This window comes from Nicotiana tabacum, chromosome 2, assembly GCF_000715075.1.
Source record: "Nicotiana tabacum cultivar K326 chromosome 2, ASM71507v2, whole genome shotgun sequence".
In the NCBI taxonomy this organism is placed as follows: Eukaryota; Viridiplantae; Streptophyta; class Magnoliopsida; order Solanales; family Solanaceae; genus Nicotiana; species Nicotiana tabacum.
The window spans coordinates 350,417-370,909 of record NC_134081.1 but is presented as its reverse complement, the minus strand read 5'-3'; the positions used below and the strand labels follow the sequence as shown (position 1 = coordinate 370,909).

The 20,493-nt window shown below is 37.7% G+C and overlaps 1 protein-coding gene across 1 annotated transcript; it reads left to right on the top strand.

Annotated features, from left to right (window-relative positions):
- Positions 1 to 10,665: 10,665 nt before the first annotated feature.
- On the top strand, positions 10,666 to 15,879 carry LOC107763028 (purple acid phosphatase 22-like). The gene is made up of 5 exons (XM_016581436.2): positions 10,666 to 10,874; positions 11,113 to 11,407; positions 13,539 to 14,107; positions 14,696 to 14,784; positions 15,472 to 15,879. The coding sequence occupies exons 1-5, from the start codon at positions 10,728 to 10,730 to the stop codon at positions 15,695 to 15,697; spliced, it is 1,326 nt and encodes a 441-aa protein (XP_016436922.1). The 5' UTR covers positions 10,666 to 10,727; the 3' UTR covers positions 15,698 to 15,879.
- The last annotated feature ends 4,614 nt before the right edge of the window (positions 15,880 to 20,493 follow it).

Sequence of the window (20,493 nt, the reverse complement as noted above, 5' to 3'; positions counted from 1 at the left end):
GACATATAAAATTTGCCCTTTCTAAAGATCTTAACCTAGGGATAATGGCCCCCAGTATTTGAGTCCGAACTTGTGAGGGCTCGAATATTGTTAGTTTGCTACGAACGATCAACAATTCCGATTTAACGCTGGTCTTCAAAACTAAGGTAGCATATTTTACTGTTGTCTCATTAAAAACTTTGCCGAAAAATCTACTTGGGGATAAAATTGGTTCAAGGAAAAAAGAGTACAATACATGCTTTCAGACCTAATAGTCACATTTGCCCTTAGCCGAGTACATGCATAAGTTAGTCCGTAATATAACAAAATTAAAAAGGGAATTGAGTTCATACCTTAGTAGTAGTACCGCTTTAAGTGTGTCATGTTCCAGTTGTTCGGTAGTTGTACACCATTAACCGACTCGAGTTATACGAGCCTTTGCCGATTATTCCGGCAACTCTATTCGGTCCTTCCCAATTTGGGCCTAGTTTCCCGTCGTTTGGGTTCCTGGTTTGTAGCGTTACTTTTCTCAACACCAAGTCCCCGACTTGAAAATGTCGAAGATTGGATCTTCGGCTGTAGTACCTCCCTACTCGCTGCTTCTGGGCGGCCAACCGGACCAGGGCGACTTCCTGCCTTTCGTCCAATAATTCCAGGCTCGTGGTCATGGCCTCGTCATTTAACACTTCGGTAGCATATTGGAACCTGAGGCTTGGTTTCCCTACCTCGACTGGTATTAAGGCTTCCAAACCAAAGAATAGAGAGAACGAGGTAGCTCCGATACTCGACTTTGAAGTCATACGGTATGCCCACAAGACTTCGAGCAAGATTTTCTTCCACTTTCCCTTTGAATCGGTCAATCTTTTTTTTTTTAGATTTTGGAATTTAGTTTTGTTCGTTGATTCCGCTTGCCTGTTCCCACTAGGTGATAAGGCGTTGATAATATCTTCTTGATCTTGTGGCCTTCGAAAAACTTACTTACCTTGCTGCCGAGGAATTGAATTCCATTATTGCAAATGATCTCGGTTGGTATCGCAATCGACATATTATGTGATCCCAAATGAAGTCGATGACTTATTTCTCCCGAGCCTTCTCGAACGCCTGAGCCTCGACCCATTTGGTCGATCCCCTTCCATGGGCGCTCGATAAGGCCCAATCATGACTGATTATTTCTCCCAGTCGATGAATCATCGGGGCGTGTCTTCGACACTCGTTGTATTTCTGTACGAAGTCTTTCGCATCCTTCTCTATTTCATTCCAGTAGTAGCCAGCTCTGATAAGCTTCCGAACCAAGAATTCTGCCCTCGAATGGTTCCTGTAAGTGCCCTCGTGGACTTCTCTCATGGAGTATTCGGTCTCGCCTAGACCCAAGCATCTAGCCAATGGGCCAAAGAAGGACCTTTTGAACAATTTTACCTTCGACTAAGCTAAACCTGGCAGCTTTGGTGCGCAGAGCTTTCGATTCCTTGGGATCCGATGGCAATTTTCCTGTCTTCAGGTAGTCTATGTATTTATTTCTCCAATCCCAATTCAAACTTATCGAGTTTACTTCGACATGACATTCTTCCACCACCGAGTTCATCAGCTGCATCACTACCCCGAGTTGAATTCATCGGAGTCAACAGACGACCCCAAGTTGGCTAGTGCATCGGCCTCACTGCTTTGATCCCGAGGTTTGGCTGTAGAGTCCATTCCTTGAATTGGTGTAGGGTTACCTGTAATTTGTCCAAGTATCTCCGCATCCTTTCCTCTGTTACTTCAGACGTTTAGTTGACTTGATTTACAACGAGGAGGGAGTCATATTTGACTTCGATCACTTCTGCCCCGAGGCTCTTAGCCAGTTCTAGACCTGCAATCATATCTTCATACTCAACTTCATTGTTAGTCAATTTTACAATTCTAATAGGCTGTGTAATTATGGTACCCCCAGGTGATTTTAACACGATACTGAGTCCAGACCCTTTCGCGTTAGAGGCACCATCCGTGAATAGGGTTCAAATCCCTGAATTTGCCCCCGAAGTAAGCAGCAATTCCCTTTCGACCTCGGGTATCAAGGTCGGCGTAAAGTCGGCCACAAAGTCTGCCAAAATCTAAGACTTTATGGTAGTCCGGGGTTTGCACTCGATATCGTACCCGCTGATCTCTACAGCCCATTTGGCCAGCCGGCCTGAGAGCTCGGGCTTATGCATGACATTCTTCAGCGAGTAAGAGGTCACGACACATATGGGGTGTCATTGAAAGTATGGTTTTAGTTTCCTGGAAGCGCATAGTAAGGCGAACGCTAACTTTTCTAGCTAAGGATACCTTGTTTCGGCATCGCCTAGGGTTCTACTAACATAATAAATAGGAAATTGTGTATCTTCCTCTTCCCGAACTAGGAAACCACTTACTGCCACCTCGAAAATTGCCAAGTAGAGGTACAACTGTTCATCTTCTTTCAGAGTGTGCAGCAGAGAGTGCGGCAAAGGGGGCTCGACAGGTATCGCTTGAGTTCTTCCAAAGTTTGCTGGCATTTCGGAGTCCATAAAATTGTTCTTCTTTTTCCATAGTGAGAAGAACCGATGGCTCTTATATAATGACCTCGAGATGAGCCGACCCAGCCCGGCTATTCGCCCGGTTAGTCTTTGAACCGCCTTGACATTGCCGACTATAGTGATGTCCTCTATGGCCTTTATTTTGTCGGGGTTGATCTCTATCCCCCGATTAGATACCATGAACCCGAGAAACTTGCCCAAACCAACCCCAAATGTACAATTCTCCGGGTTTAGCTTTATGTTATACTTTCTTAATATGTCGAAGGTTTCCTGCAAATAATTCAAACGATCCTCTGCTCGCAGGGACTTGACCAATATATCGTCAATATAAACTTCTTTAATCCGAAAGGCAATACGTTATAGCAGCAGGTTGCCAAACTTTGTTATGAAAGAGGTCTTTTCTTGATTGTCCGGGTCCATCCAATTTTGGTTGTACCCAGAGTTGGTGTCGAGAAAACTGAGTAACTCGTGTCCGGCCGTCACATCGATCATTCGATCGATATTAGGCAAAGGGAAAGAATCCTTTGGACATGCCTTGTTCAGATCCTTATAATCTACACACATCATTAGTTTATTTAATTTTTTAGGTACTACCACTATATTAGCTAACTAATCTGGGTATTTAACTTCCCGGATGGAGCTTATTTTTAGAAGTTTGGATACCTTATCCTTGATGAACGCATGTTTGATCTCGAACTGTGGCCTTCTCTTCTTCTTAACCGAATGGAACTTGGGTTCTAAACTCAACTTGTGAGTGGTTACCTCTGGTGGGATCCCTGTCATGTCTAGATGAGACCAGGCAAAATAATCGGTGTTTGCTTTGAGAAACTCAATAAGTTTTTTTCTGAGCTCAGGGGTTAGCCCCGTGCCAAGGTATACCTTTCGATCTGGTAGGTGCTCGATTAATATCACTTGCTCCAACTCCTAGTTGATTTGGTGGCGTCGGTGTCATTGGTTACTATGAATTATCTCGGGACACTGTAATCATCCTCATCATCCGCTCCTTGTTATTCTTGTTTCTCCGTTTCGGCCGAGGCCGGTAACATTGATTGCTATTTAGTATTTTCTTTTTTGGTAGGTTCTGCACCTCTTAATGTTGAGACCGCGGACATCGGGATCACTTCATCGACATAAAACATTTCCCTTGCAGCTGGCTGTTCTCCGTAGACCGTTTTGACTTCCCCCCTCCCCCGGCGTGGGAAATTTCAGCGCTTGGTGTAAGGTCGAAAGTACCGCCTTCATGTTGAGGACCCATGGCCTTCTGAACAAAGCGTTGTACCTCATATCCCCTTCGATAACATAGAACTTTGTTTCTTGGGTTATCCTGGCAGTGTTTACCATCAAAGTTATCTCTTCTTTCGTGGTCTCACATACCCCATTAAATACCCGGACCGCCGGTACGATTTGAGCTTGTAACCCCAGTTGCTCTACAACCCTTGATCTGATGATGTTGGTCGAGCTACCTGGATCAATTAATACACGTTTAACCCGATATTTATTGATAAGTACAGATTTTATCAATGCATCATTGTGAGGCTGTACGATGCCATCGGCATCTTCGTCGCTGAAATAGATAGCTCCCTCCGGAACGTAATCACAGGTATGTTTTATCATTGGACCTTGAGGGACATCGACTCCCTCAATGATCATATTGATCACGTGCCAAGGCTCCTCTTGTTCGACCTGTTTGCGGGTATCCCTATTTCTGAAATGCTTTTTGGCTCGCTCGCTTAGGAATTCTCAGAGGTGCCCATTGTTAAAGAATCGAGCAAATTCATCTCTTAACTATCGACAATCTTCGTTCCTATGACCATGAGTGCCGTGATACCTACACATCAAATTAGGATCTCTCTGGGTAGGGTCGGGCTGCAATGGTCGGGGCCACTTGGTCTCTTTGATACGCCCTATGGCCGACACGATTCTTTCAACGTCCACGTTGAAATTGTACTCTTATAATCTTGGTGCTTCCCTACTCCCGATCGACCTATCAAACCCGCTCTTGCTCATCAGGCCCTGGCCGCTCGACCCTCGATCACTTCTCTTCTCGTTCCTAGTTGGTGATGCCCGGATCTATTTCCTCTCTAATCTACATTGTGTGGCTGGTATCAATCTCGGACCGGCCTTGGCTCCTGATAAATGGATCTCTTAGATCTATCATCGGCTCTGATGGGGTAAATAGATCAAGAAGGGGCCCTGAGTTGGTCGTCTTGGACCCTGATCTTCGATTGGTACCTATTGTAGATGTTGACCCAGGTTACCGCATTGTACTCCACCAATTTTGTTTTAGCTGTTGAGAGGCCAACTGACTTCGGGGGTTGAGCCCTTGAGTGAAAGCCTGAACGGCCTAATCATCCGAACCTGGTGGCAGATCCATCTGTTCCATCTGGAGTCTTGACACGAACTCCCTGAGCATCTCGTTATCTCTTTGTTTGACCTTGAAAAGATCTGACTTTCTGGTCTCGACTTTGATGGCTCCGGCATGGGCCTTTATGAAAGCATCTGCAAGCATAGCAAACGAGTCAATGGAATTTGGTGGTAAGTTGTGATACCATAGCATTGCCCCCTTAGACAAAGTTTCCCCAAACCTTTTCAGCAAGACCAACTCGATTTTGTCTTCTTCCAAGTCATTCCCTTTGACCGCGCATGTATAGGATTTTACATGCTCATTTGGATCCGTGGTCCCATTATATTTGGGAATGTCGAGAATTTAAAACCTCTTCGGGACTGTCTTTGGTGCCGCGCTCGGGGGGAAGGGCTTCTGGATAAGTGTTTTGGAGTCTGGTCCCTTCAATATAGGAGGCGTTCCCGTGATCCGATCGACTTTGGAGTTGTATGTTTTCACCTTCTTGTCGTTGGCCTCAATCTTTTTCTCGCCTGACTCCACCCTTTTTGTTAATGCTTCTAGCATCTTTATTACCTCTGAAGTTTCTACGGGCTCGGCTTCACCCGGTCTCACGACAACTTATTCATCTCTGAGAGTATTTTCCTATGATTGTTCGGGCTCGCCTGGTTAGGGGCGTGGCTTTGGTTTTGCAGCTGTGCTATTGCCTCTTGTTGAGCCTGCAACATTTCAAAATTCAATCGTAGTCTCACCCCCATCACCTTCAACCTCGGACGCTTCTCGAGCCGTTGGCCGGGGTCCCCCACGAACACTATTTCGGGATTAGTTGGCAAATTTATGTTGATGGCCACCTGCGAGTTAGCATCGACCGGGTCGGCGGCTGGGATACCATTGGGATAGGCAGGAGGCACATCATTACTAGGCACCATATTATTATTTTCACCGTGATGGCCTGAATCAGCGTCAATGCTCAAGTGAGCAGCCTGAGAGTTTGACATTCTTAGGCTGACCTAGAATTAAGATTTCAAAGAACAAGCATAAAATATGGTGTGTTATGGAGATTCGTATCAAATCACCACTATTATCCTTAGCCCCACTGTGGGCGCCAAACTGTTTACCCCAAAAAGAGTAACAATTAAATTTGTATGCGGTTTAAAGTATACGTGATTTAATTCAATACGAATAATTAAGAATAACAGGTAAATGAACTAAAGACAAAATAAACAATCAAACCAATCGCAATGTAATGACCAAGCCTGATCTTAAATTGAACAATAGAACTCGTCCTCGATTGAACCCTCGGTACAAGCTCGGTCACAGGGTGAAAAAAAGAACAAATGAGTAATGCCTTGAACAATAGCTAGAAGATAAAAGTAAATCTTTTTTGCTTTGAATTGCGTGTTACAATGTGTTAGACTAAAGAAAAACTTCCGTTTTATATAGTAGGAGAATTTTAGTCCTAGTACAAGTTTAAAAAAGGTAAAAATCTTCTTTCCGGTAATTGTTGATCAATAATTGATACCGAATGGGGTTCGCACCGTCGAATATTACGACCCCTATCCGTCGTGCAAAATCGTTCATCGCGTCTTTCGAGGTCCAGAAGCTATATTTAGTTTGGGGTACGTCGCCTTACCGTGTCCGATCTCAGATACATCGTTCATTCTTCCTGGGTCTCGATATAGGTTCATGGCCTCGATTGTAATCACTTCAAGCTGTGCTCCCCCTTTGTTCTCTCATCGGGGAATCGGGGAAAGCTTTACCGCTGATTTTATCCGTACACAAGCATCTTGTAGAAATGTAGGGTAAGGCTGCATACAATAGACTCTTGTGATCCGGTCTTCCTCCGGATTCTGCGCATAGCGGGAGCTTAGTACACCAGACTGCCTTTTTACCTTATATTAAACCAAAATGTTAACTAATAATTTTCTCGAGAAGTGGATTGGATGTAGTGGATGGATGAGATTCGTTCTTACTTAATTAGAGATTGGGTTCGGATTTTAAAAATGGAGAAACGTTTTATACATAACCCCTTCCCCTCAAATGAGTCCTATGTTACGTGACTTTGAATTAGTAGGGTTAGTAATACACACACACAAAAAGGACAATTCTCTCATGGAGTTCTTAATCCCCTAAACTTCTTTGGCTGTATAGTTTATAATCATGTAAACCTCATATCTAAAAGATGAAGCTTTTTAATTAAATAAAAGCAGATTGATTAAGAATCTGTTTGGTCAAGTTGTCAAAAACTGCTTATTTTAAAAAATACTTTTGTTCAAAAATACTTTTGCAAAATAACAGTTTGTGTTTGGCCAATTTGTTCGAATAGTGCCTTTGCAAACTCAATGTGTTTGGCCAATCTTTTAAAAAAGCACTTTTAAATATCAAATTACGAAAAAGGACATTAAATGTTCAATCTGCAATTAGTATTATTTAAAAAATAAAAATAATTTTAAATATTTATAAAAGAATTTGATTAAAATATAAAACATAAAATAAAAGTATAAATTAAAAACTCCAATCAATATAAAATATAATTATTCTAAAACAATAACATTGAGTGTTTGGCATTACTTATTATTTACATGATAATTTAAATATGTCAAAATACATCATTCAATATAAATTTAAAATCTATTCTTAAGACTAGGAGAAAGAGAATAAAATATGATTAAAATAAAAAGAGAAGGAATGTATAATAGAAATAAAAAGAAAAAGGAAAAGGAAAAGGAATATGTTAAATTAATGAGGGATAATTTAAAAAATAAAAATTTATTGTAAGGTTATTTTTATCTTGAATAAATTAATTTTTTGCTTATACTTTTACTTTTGAAAGAAGATAGAATTTGTAGCTTTTTTCCAAAAGCAAAAAAAAATATTGAGCATACACACACAAAAAAAAAATGTAAGTTATATATAGTTCAAAAAGATAGTTTGACCCTTTAGGAATAAAGGGACATTCAATTTTGCGACAAATAAATGATTCGATGAATTTTCTTTAATTGTTTTTGCTTTTGGGGTTTCTTGTCGCAACTAAATTTGGAAAATATATTTTTGGAGGAAACCACGTAGACATTGTTTCTTCTATTGAAGAAACTCCAACGCCACGAAATGCGCTGCCATTGCCACCGTCCACATGCTTTTTTTCTTTTTGGTTTTTAACAGGTGTCACATGTTCGCTTTGTGGCCCGACTTATCTGAATTCGCGGTTAAGGTCCAATTGAACAAGACGTGAATCAACTCTCTTTTTCACATTGATTAGACGAAAAACAAAAAATACATACAATACACCTTGTATGAATATCAAACTATATTAGCTTATTATAATTAAATGATTAAATGAGGTTGTATAGAGGTGATAGAAATTTTCAAGTGTCAAATAGTATACAATAAATATACAAATGTGCAGTGGTGAAGTCACCTTTAATTTGCCCTAGGGGTGTTAATTGCCGAAAATTAGCATTTGGTAGCTAGGTAAAATTCTATATATATACCTTTAATCTACTTGGCTTTTTGGTATGTTTAATTTTTTATATTTGTACTCTATATAATGAAAGTTCTAGCTCCCTATTGCAAATGTTTTCTTCCTAAAGTGTGAAACATGTTTGGCAAGTGAAGCAAAGAAACCAAGTCAACAGGGGCTGCTAATAATCTTCAAGGAGAACCAAGTTGAAGCATCGTCACATCAATCTTTAGTCTTTATTTTCTTCCTCAATTTTCTTCCAAGGATAGAAAATACACAAGCTTTATAAGAATATTTTTCAATTATTTGAAATTATAAAAAGAAGGAAAAATTGAGCTTCAAACTTTCATGATAATGAGAGAACAAAAAAAAGAATTTACTTCTTATTTTCTTCTCAAATGTAAAGTATTGAACAACTATTGCAAGAATATAGTATATGTGACATCTACTATTTTACGGTTATTAGAAGTTTACTACCTAAATTGATAAATTTCTGCTTAAACGATATATAATGGTCCAAATTAGCAAACTAAATGCGGTGTTTATTGGTCCTACGCTAACAACTAGAGCATAAACGATTGGAATTAAGTTTTAATGATCAACAAATATGCAGCTTTGTGAGGTTATTATTGCAAGCTAAAGACTCTGGTCCTATCAGTTAATATATCCTAGCTGCGGTAAGATTTTCTTTCGCGCAAGATATTTATTTATTTCATGTTTAATGATATGGCAGGTACCTAAATATTAGAGAATTTAATCTTGGCAAATATTTTATTACGAACTTAGAGGCTAAGTCTATAAGGAAGTTGGGTTATATATAATTGGAGAATATTTTCTTGATACACTTCCTTTATCTCTAACCCGGCTGCTAATCGTGTATTATATATTACTACCGTTTAACTTTGCAGGCTTACGCACCTACATTGAGAGCATTGAGAGAACACAAGCAAGAAAAACTGAACAATAATCACGTTCAAGCAATTGAGTTATAATCTTATCTGTTTTTTCAAAAGCATTGTGTAACATTTTCTTGGTGATATCTTTTACATTTAGGCTATAAGTTTAACTTGAAGGTAATAGCTATTACATTTTTTAAAAATTGCCCCAAATTTTTGTATTTTATAAAAAATCCCACTATTTATTATTTTGTAACAATGTTATTTCGTATTCTCGGTCACCTGATAGTGTATCATGTAGTTCATTATAAAAAAGATAATTTTGTATCAAATTTATTTATGTTCAGGACTATGGTTTGCGATAATATAATGAATGTAATTGATAATGGTACTGTTGGGTATTTGTGATAGTTTTTATAACTTGTGGGTATAAGTCATGTTTCATGTTTTTTCAAAATAAATTTAGAAAATATGTTTTGAAAACTGATATCCAAACACATTTTCATCTTCAAACCAAACTTTATCCAAATCAGATTTTTCAGAACAAATTTGAGAATCTATGGCCAAACGCTACCTAAGGTTTAGTTTCTTAGATTATAAAGAGTTTTGTAACTTCATATAACTTAATGTTTTAGTGAATTTTGTGAGAGAATTTTCAGAGATGGATCGTGATTTTTACTCCTTTGAGTAAGGAGATTTTTCACATAAAAATTCGTGTCTTATTTGTTTATTTATTTATTTATTTATTTATTTTTCTTACTTGTTGTTACAGGAATTATAGAATTTAAGTTTAAACTCTGTTTCTTGTGGAAGTAAGTGAACTACGGAGTTTTAGATAGGCAAATTTTAGAAAACTATTAACTATTCACCTCCCCTCTAGTATATAAATGATGTACCCAGCTAATATAAGCCTAGGTTTTTTAGATATATCTTGATTTCTGTGGTTTGTTAGGTTATAATTTCATCGTACTCATACGTTCAAAAAATCGGAGTTGCAATTTAATGGATAATAATGTGTGGTTTCAATTCCTTAACAGTTCTTCCTTCTCACCTTTTCATTGTCCCTCGTAGCGTGGCGGACTCAGAAATTTTAAGTAATGGATGTCAAATTAACTTTAATTTAAAATCGCTACTTCCTGAAATTTGATGCTAATTAAGTTGATATATTTGTATGTTTATAATTACTAGTTTCTTCTTCTTCTTTCTTTAATTTTTCCGATTAATTTCATCCCTTCATTATATAAATATAGGTTTTTTGTTTGTATTTATTATTATTATTATTATTATTATTATTATTATTATTATTATTATTATTTTGCTAATGACCAATACACCCTTGTTAAAAAATTGTCTGAATGGACTTACTTCACGCCAATGCCATCTCAGTTAGCATATTCTATTCATTTTCACAATTCTTGGACCCCATCTTTAAACTATTTAAATATTCTCTCATATTCTTCATATATACTTTTTCCCTCTTTCTAAAATCATGAACTTCTATTAACGTACCTATCAAAATGGCAAAATATTCCTCACTTCTCTTCTTCTTCTTCCTCCTCCTAAACTGTCTCCAAAATATCCATGCATCACCGGAATATTCCCGTCCTCATCCCCGTCCGGTCATCCTCACCGGTCATAACCGGCCCGAATCCGAACCCGAACAGGTACTCAACGACAACATTTTAGTCACGTAACATCAAATTTTCATTTTAAAATCTTTTGTGGCTATTGAAAATTATAAGTATTTTTCTGTTTAATTATATGGGATTCAATCCTGGTCTGACTAATTCGAATTCATGATGAGTAAGCTCACTAAGCGGATAAAACGCTCTCTACTGAAAAGTTCTGCATGCAGATGGCTCAAACCCGAAATTTCACTTGATTTTTTTTTTTTTTTTGCAGGTACATATATCTTTAGTAGGGAAAGATCACATGAGAGTGACATGGATTACATCCGATAAACATGCGAAATCGATTGTGGAGTACGGGACATCGCCCGGGAAGTACCACAGCTCGTCGGTGACCGGAGAACGTACGTCGTACCGATACTTTTTTTACAGCTCCGGCGAGATTCATCATGTTACTATTGGACCATTGGAGCCAAATACTACATATTACTATAGATGTGGTGGTAGTGGACCGGAGTTTAGCTTTAAAACACCACCTTCAACTTTTCCTATAGAGTTTGCCGTCGCCGGTGAGTTTGTTGCAACTTTTTTACATTTTGCTTACGCTCTATGTTTCATGCACTTTTTGTATTTCCTTTAGTTTTAGTTTGTTAAAAAGAAATAAACAAATAAAGTTAGTTACCTTTAGAAGAGAAAAGGAAAAAGCTGTTTGTGTAACTATACAAACCAAAAAAAGGGATTTTTATATACATAGCCGCCTAATTCATTCTTTACTTTTTCTAGTCGGTATACATAAATTATACATTGATTAATAATTATACACATATTATATATGAATTACACATATATTATACATACATCGATAATTTTTAGTTTAAGCAGTTTGGTTGGCGTTCTTCCAAAAAAAATGTTGTTGTATAACATTATAACGAGAGTATTTCTTAAGTTTAATGGGGTGCAACCATCTTTTTTCCTTTGTTTTCAACCAAACATTTAATTTTGATGCTATTTTCCTCCATTTTCTTTAGTGGGCTGCTTCACCCTCCACTTTCAACCAAGAGGTTGTGAGTTCGAGTCACCCCAGGTGCGGAGATTTGGGAGGGAGGGAGTCGAGGGTCTATCGGAAATAGCCTCTCTACCCCAGGGTAGGGGTAAGGTCTGCATACACACTACCCTTCTCAGACTCCACTAGTGAAATTATACCGGGTTGTTGTTTCCTCCATTTTCTCCTCTTTCTCTGTCCTGCTTTTTTGATTCACTTCAAAGCTTCTTTTCCTTTCGTTCCTACACAAACAAAGGCTCGTGATATAGTTGTTCTTTTTCATTTTTCTTTCTTGAATGGCTTAACTATCTTCGTCCCTGATCTATTGCTAAATCGCTCATAACTTATAAATTTTCTTGATAATCTATTGCTAAAATACGATTAACGATAATTTTTTTTCTATTTAATTGAATATAGAATTTGTTCATTGCTAATTCCTTTTTTAGTAGTGAATTATTTTAGGAGAAAATTTGATTCAACTAGCAATTTACTTGACAAGGAAGATCTGAATTTCCGCTGACACGAAAATTAAAAATGTAGTTAGTTTCAGGTACATTGACATTAAACTAATCTAAGGGTACTACGTCTAGGTTATAAGCAGATCTGTTAAACGAAAGTCAATACCAAAAGTCCAATTCCAGCTGAACGAAATAATTTACAACAAAACTAATTTTATCTTCTTTTAGTCTGATCAATTAAAAAATAATAATTTGCCCTTCTTTTTAGCTCTTAAGCTTTAACTTTGGATAATGATATTGTCAGACCAATTAGAAAAATATGTACTCGATCACAATAGTGTACTTCACGCATTGATAATTCTACTTTAATTTGGCACAGCAAATTTGCTCACACGTTACGAAATCTCTTTTTCATTAGTCATTTTATTTTTCTTTTCTTTTTGGTGCCACACCTTAACACTGCTGTTTAATAGTAGTCTTGCTCTGCAATTATTGGTGTTTAAATTTGACAAAAAAGTCAAGGTGTTCTGATAAAAATAAATTGGTGTTTAAATTTGACAAAAAAGTCAAGGTGTTCTGATAAAAATAAATTGGTGTTTAAATGTCTCATATATAACTTTCCACTTTGTCTTGCTAACCGAACAAATTCTGATCACAAGATTTTCATGTTTTAAAAAACTTATGACTTTTGATTTTGTCATGCTAACCTACTACAGATTTCTATCTTTTTTCAAAAAATTCTACTTTCCAATATTTATCTCACTAGGAGTTTAGTTAATTACACATACTAACAGTGTAAAGATTTTATATTTTTACACTATCATCGATTTTTTTACGTACATAGGTGGGCTAGATTCCATTTTTACAATATTATCGAATGCGTAATTCTTTTTATAGACACATAACGAGTTTAAGTTATATACACTGTCAGCATACATAATTTTTACACTATCAGGTCATTTTTACCGGTTGTAGCAAGTAACCTGTCTTATTTTCAAGATTACAAACTCCACATTTTAAGGAGGCTTACTTGTAGATATCATATGATCGACCTGATAGTATAAATTTTGTTCAGTGACTGTATATATAATTTAAATTCATTACTTATAATTATCTTATAAGTGTCTAATTGTATAAATATTCTTTAATACTTATAGAACTTAAACTCTATCTGATATACATGTACTTGTGATTATATAGGGGACTTAGGTCAAACAGAATGGACAGCCTCAACTTTACAACATATAGGTGCAAAAGACTATGATCTACTTTTGTTACCTGGAGATTTATCGTATGCAGATACTCAACAACCACTTTGGGATTCATTTGGTCGATTAGTCGAACCTTATGCTAGCAAAAGGCCGTGGATGGTAACACAAGGAAATCACGAAATCGAAATTTTCCCAATTATTTATCCTCATGGTTTTAAAGCCTACAATTCAAGATGGTTAATGCCATATCAAGAAAGTAGTTCCACATCAAACCTATACTACTCATTTAATGTAGCAGGTTGCCATGTTGTCATGTTGGGTTCGTACACAGATTTCGATGCCGACTCGTATCAATACACGTGGCTACAGGCTGACTTGGCGAAAGTCGATAGGGTAAAAACGCCGTGGATTTTTGCCCTTATTCATGCACCATGGTACAACTCTAATGCAGCTCATAAAGGAGAAGGTGAAAGTATGAGGAGATCTATGGAAGAAGTGTTGTATAAGGCTCGAGTAGATGCAGTCTTTTCAGGGCATGTTCATGCATATGAACGTTTTGTAAGTGCTAAGCTTCTTCTTAATTTGTCTTAATTACTTCCACCGTCCCAATTACTGCTAAAAAAAATAGGATTTAGCGATGGACAAATTCTGTAGCTAAATCAAAAAATTTGTTGCTAATCCTATTTAGCGACGAATTAGCTATCGATTATCAAGAAATTATATTAGCTACGAGCGATTTAGCGACAGACTAGCGACGAAGTTCGTAGCTTATTCGAGTTTTAGTAGTGAATTTATGTGTTGGCGTTTGACGGACTGTACCAAAGAAAAAAAGAAAAAAAGACTTTTGAAACTTGTATCCTATTAAGGGTAAAATAAATGTTTTAAAGTTAAATTATTACTAAATATAGAAATGTGTCGTTCTTTCTGAAACTGGCTAAAAAATAAAGAGTGTCACATAAATTAAGACTACTAAGGGAGTAATATGTTTCTTGGAGTGTAGTTAGAATTAAATAGCTAACCTAATTGTTTGTGAAATTAAATAGTTACATTTAGTTATGCTTTATATAATTTGATAAATTACAAATTCGTTTATAATGTTAATGTATAGAAACTAAACTCATATTGTTTTGTTTTGGCATATTGCAGACTAGGGTATACAATAACAAGGCAGATCCATGTGGTCCAATTTACGTGACAATTGGAGATGGAGGAAACAGGGAAGGGCTTGCTATGATGTAAGTTCTCTCTGATTCTTGTTTATGTTAATTAATGTACAAAAATAGATAAACATCAAGGTCGAGATCAAGACTTAAAAGATATTTAATATTGATCTTCGAATCAATATTTTCTGACATGTTACAAATACTAATATGTACCACCACGGAGCTTGGTGTGATGAATTTGATCCCCTTCCACTCAATCAGAGGTCTCAGATTCGAGTCTCGAGAATGAAAATATCTCTAGTATGAAGCGGTTTCCCTTTTAATGGATCCTATGCAAAGAACATTTGAATTAATTGGGAAAGTGTGAATCCCACATCGATGGTGGTCTCATTATATAGACTTGGACAATCATCACCTTATGAGCTAGCTTTTGTGGTTGAGTTAGACTAAATGTCTGTCTTTGTCATGGTATCAGAGTAGGACTAGTCCCACGCTCCAGATGTCCAGTCCCAAATGTGAAAAGTCCCACATTGGTAGTGAAGGGGATGAATGGTCTTCTTATATGGACTTGGACAGTCCTTACCATCAGCTAACTTTTCAGGTTGAATAAGGCCCAAAGTCCATTTCTTTATCAGAAAGTCGGATACTAGATAGTTATAAAAGAAAAAACAATTACTAATATATTACAAAAACATATAGTTTCACCAAAATTTTCATGTTGGCTAACATGATTTACATTTTGTTATTTACGTTTTAAAGGTTTGAAAAACCAAGCCCATCAATATCAGTGTTTCGAGAGGCAAGCTTTGGACATGGTCGATTGAAGGTATACAACAAAACACATGCACATTGGTCATGGCATAGAAACAATGACAATAACTCAGTTATGGCTGATGAGTTGTGGCTTCAAAGTTTTGCTTCCTCTAAATCTTGCTTCCCAGAGACATCTCAACAAGAAAGCACGACTCAAAAGGATGAACTCTAGCAACACTAAAATTATTAAATATCTTCCAATACCTTTTTGGTAGTTGAATTTGATGTTTATAGACTACAACAATAGCAAATTAAAAGAATAATGTAAAGCATAATGTTACGGCCAAACACACTCACGCAAGTATACGTGGTCGTCAAGTAATAAAGTAGTGAATAAAGTATCGTTCCCACGAAGACTTATGATTAACTTTGACTAATTCAAACTCGAATAGCCTATTGATTCAAGATATTTCTAACAAAATATATAATTTTCTAACTTACTACCTACGGACGATCAAATAATGAATCGCTAAGAATTCAACACAACACTTAAATAGTTTTGTTCAACAATCAATAGGATATAATATTCCAGGGTCACGGGTCATCTAACATTCATGTTGCATTCGTATTTTAAAATAGCTAATTGATTTATCTGAATTGTTGATTCACAGGGTTAATTTCACTCGTAAGAATCTGTCGAGTTCTTACTCGCATGCTCAAGTTAACTTAATACCTATATGTCTATGGAATTAAGTTTAACAAGAACTCATTTACAATTTCTGTATTTTAACCGAGTAAGGTAATTAGGTATATGTCTATCCTAATCGCGAATCCTTTCCCCGATGCCCGGGTTTTGAAAACTTACTCTATTTACTTCTATATGCAATCTAGGGTTCCCACTTTCGAGTTCAACTCTAGATTCGTAGATAGTATTTCACTGTTAATTACTCAGCAAAATAATTAGAAACAGAATTAAATAAACAACCCAATATGATAAACCCCACGTCGTCAAATTAAACTTCAAACATCAACATTCATGTATACCCATGACCCTAGAATAATAGGGTTCTTAGCCACTCATATTCAGGCAATCATCCCAAATTTCATAAGATTGCATAAAAATAAATAAAAGAAAGAAAGGATAAAACTCCAGACGAATTCCGTGGTCTTTGAACTTGGTTATAGCCTTTTTTTCTTCTCTTCCCCCCGTCTCCCCTCTACAAGAGGCGTTTTAAAGCTTATATATTGCGTCCAAAAGTTGTAATCTAGAGTTCTCCTAACTCTAGTCCAAATCGGCTTCAGGTGTTGATGCTAAGGCGGATGCGACGCATCCACCTCGTCCTCCATTTCTTAACTTTGCATGTGAGGGTAGACGCGACGCATCCAGCCTTCTCTTCTACTTCCCAGTTTCGCACGCGATGGCGAACGCTATGGCCCAACTTCACTGCTAAAGTTGCACGCAGGATGATGTTTTCCTAGGTTGGATGCGACGCATCCAACCCTTCTTCCTCTGGCTAAACCACCTTTTCTTCATATTTTGCACTCCGAACACCTTAAATCGTCACACATAACTTAATTAGTCATCAAACCAATAATTACACCATGTTGGGAGTTTTAAAGATTAAATAACATCAAGAAGTGGTTAAAACATGGGTAAAGTAACATCAACACATATCGAAATATGCCAAAAATCACTACCCCACACTTAAACCTTTGTTCGTCCTCGAACAAACCATCACTATAGTAAACAAAATAAAATTAAGCTCTTATCATTCAAAGCACACTACATCTATGACCATGGTTATTTGCTACAATTAGGCTCTAGACTATGCATCAACACACTTCCCTTTTCTTATGCCCTTCTTTAAACATATTCGAACAAAGACAACATGCTCACAACAATCCTAACCTCAGAAACCGACTCAATGTCACAATGCACTCATGGCTTGAACAACCAACATCATAGAGAAGTCTAATAACGTTACCTATCCCTCGTGAAACCATGTGCCCTCACAACAAAAGCAGAGAGAGTAAAATCAATCCACACATTCGAATCTCATGCTCACAAAGAAAATTGCTCACTCTCACAAAAGAAGTCACATGCATGTAATTGGTACCATAGGCTTGCCCTTAATGTAAATCTCTACTAATGTAAGCTCGCTCGATCTAAAATCAATTAGGACTTTTTCATGGTTGTAATGTGGGCTAAGGGACGGGTAGGATATATTTAAGGAATAGTGACTAACCCTCCTAAGCACTTTAACACATTATCAAATAACTTAAGCGCGAATTCTTCAACACCCTTTCAATTTCACCAATAATATCACTCCAAACAATATTTCCTCTTTCTTTAAGCACTACTTTAATTCATACCCACTAGCAATATCACTTCAAACAATATTTCCTCTTCTTTTTTTTTTTTCACTTTCCGCTAGTGGTGTATTATTTTACAAAATAAGTGCACCCTTCTTTCTTTCATTGGTTCCACTCAAAAGTCACCCCACACTTAGTCCCTTCTTACTTCTTTTAGCGCTCATCTAACAATTAAAGTGCTTTAAGAGGTAAAAGGATCAAAATAATGTCAATTAAGAATAAAAAGGGTATAGGCTTGTAATGTGGGTACCAAATAAAAGGTCTACAGGCTCAAAAGGGTTAACTAGGGATAGATTTTATTTATGATAAGCAATAAGCTCAAAAAGATCAAAGAAAGCCTAAAATCATTTTTCAAACCGAGCATCACCTAAAATTTCGCTTCAACTCACATACCGGGCAAGTTCTAGACACAAGTACACTACATGGACTACACAAAAACCTTACCACACATGGCACATGACTCATTAAGGACGGTCACATTCCGACTCTCAAACAATGCAAGTATTCACGGAGCAACGCGATATTAAGCATTAAGCGCAAAGTGAACACAAGTCAAGAAAATGAGAAATAGGCGCCACACAACATGCTATCCATTTTAACAAGGCATCATCAATAATTTCAGAGTGAGAAGGGAAGATATTACATATGTAAAAGCCTAAATATGCCATTATCAACCAAGTCAAGGTCACCTAGGTTCATCATTCTTCCTCCTTTTATTCCCTACATTCCTACTCTACTCTAAAAAGAAAACAAAATTACCCGGTTCAAACTACATCCCATGGAAAAGAACCGAGGTACAAAGAAAAAACACAGGGGATTATTACTACCTAAAGAAAGCTAAAAGACATATTTTGAATTTTTGTTTAGATATATATATATATATATATATTTTGATAATGATAAACTGATAGTTACTCCATATAGATGAATTTACTGCTATTTTATGCCATTAATCCAGTGAATATTTTAGTACATTCATCCATACATCAAAACATGAATCACCCCCACCCCACACTTAGGACTGTGCGTTGTCCCCAACGCACACAAACAAGGTAAAGTAGGGTGAGAAGAACTCCCTCAAGTCAAGGTGGAGGGCTCATCCGCAGTCTGTGGAGGAGCATCTGCATCCATAGCATTCCTATCATCAACAACTGGTGCTGATTCTGTATCAGGTGTTACAGCGACCTCAGTAGGCCTGTTGAGTGGAGCCTCAGTGACTATGGGAGGAACAGGAGTGGATGGTCCGGCAGTGGATGATGCAATCAGCTGGGAGATGTCTGTACCTGCACATTGAACCAGAGCTCTGAGGAGTAATGATATCTCCTTCATCATCGTGGCCTGCTCGGTTTGAACTCGGCTTAGATCCGCACGAGTCTGTCTCAACTCATCCCTGGTGGCACTCAACTCGACACGAGTCGCTATCAGCTCAGCCCTGTTCTCTTGCATATCTGCTTGCATTTGCTCAAATAATTGTTGAATGGTGAGCTTAGAAGACCTTCCCTTGTTCGGCTCTAGAACATGAGTGACATCATATGGTCCTGGAGCTTTAGCCTCAATGTCGTCATTCTCCTTGTCCCATAGTACTCTCATCTCTGTCAAAAAAGCCGTTAGGGTATTAGCAAAGAACAGCCTCCACTTGTAATTCATCCTGGTTCGCTGCATTTGATCATGCATGATGGCTCCTAAGTTGAGTGGTATCCCCTCTAATAAAGCATATAATACGAGTGCGCGGTAACGAGGGACATCAGTTTTATGTTGGCATGGCAGCAGGCGGTTACAAATGAAATTTAGAGCCACACGTGCTAACGCACTCATGAATTCCTTGGCTATAGAGTGGTACTCCATACTCCCATGCTTCCATTCTGCATCCTTCCTGGTAGGGCATAGGACAGACTTAATGTGTGCATAATCTGGTGTTTTGCATATGGAGTCAAACCTGTCTGTAAGTGTGTGTGGCACCCTTAAGAAGTTATTCAGAGCTTCAGCTGACACATTAATATCTACCCCTCTTACTCGCACAATGTTTCCCCTTGCGTGACGCCAATTGGCGTAGAGCTCTCTAACAATGGTGAGGTTGGCTTTGCCGTGACCTTTCAAGATGGGTCCCCATTTTTGCACCTCTCGAATTGACTTTAGAAACTCTGAGTACTTTGTCTTCAGTGGTCCGATGTTTATCGGCTTTTCCGGAATATACTTCTTTGAAACCAGTATCTTCTTATAGGCTCAGAATGCCTTCTCATTAACAAAGTATTTCTCCCAATCAACTCGGTCTATGGGTTCACCCTCGTCTTCATCACTCATGTTGACATGTAGGTGGTCATTGTCCGAATCGGAATCGGATTCAGATTCTGTAGTAATCTTCTCCTTCCCTTTATCAGTCGGATCACTCATTTTCGAAGCTTTTCTTTGGTATGTCACAGGCTCTCTTATCTCTATTCCTTTGCTTGGTGTAATACCCTTCTTCACTGTCCTCCTGACTAATGTTTCCTCCTCCTCTTGCTCTGAATCATCACTTAACTGCCTAGGCAGCAGTTCCATTTCCTTCTCCGTCCGCTTCCTTTTTTTCTGTGGATTTGGACCGCCCGCTGCCCTTCCGGTAGGCTTTTTGGGCGGTTGCTTGTTACCATCTTTGTCTTGTTGCTTGGATGGTTTACT

Bases quoted from the DNA above. Each gene is read 5' to 3' on its own strand.
- LOC107763028 (XM_016581436.2), top strand. From the start codon at position 10,728: ATGGCAAAATATTCCTCACTTCTCTTCTTCTTCTTCCTCCTCCTAAAC. The intron at 10,875-11,112 runs GTACTCAACGAC...TTTTTTTTGCAG, and splicing joins CCGAATCCGAACCCGAACAG to GTACATATATCTTTAGTAGG. The intron at 14,785-15,471 runs GTAAGTTCTCTC...TACGTTTTAAAG, and splicing joins AGGGAAGGGCTTGCTATGAT to GTTTGAAAAACCAAGCCCAT.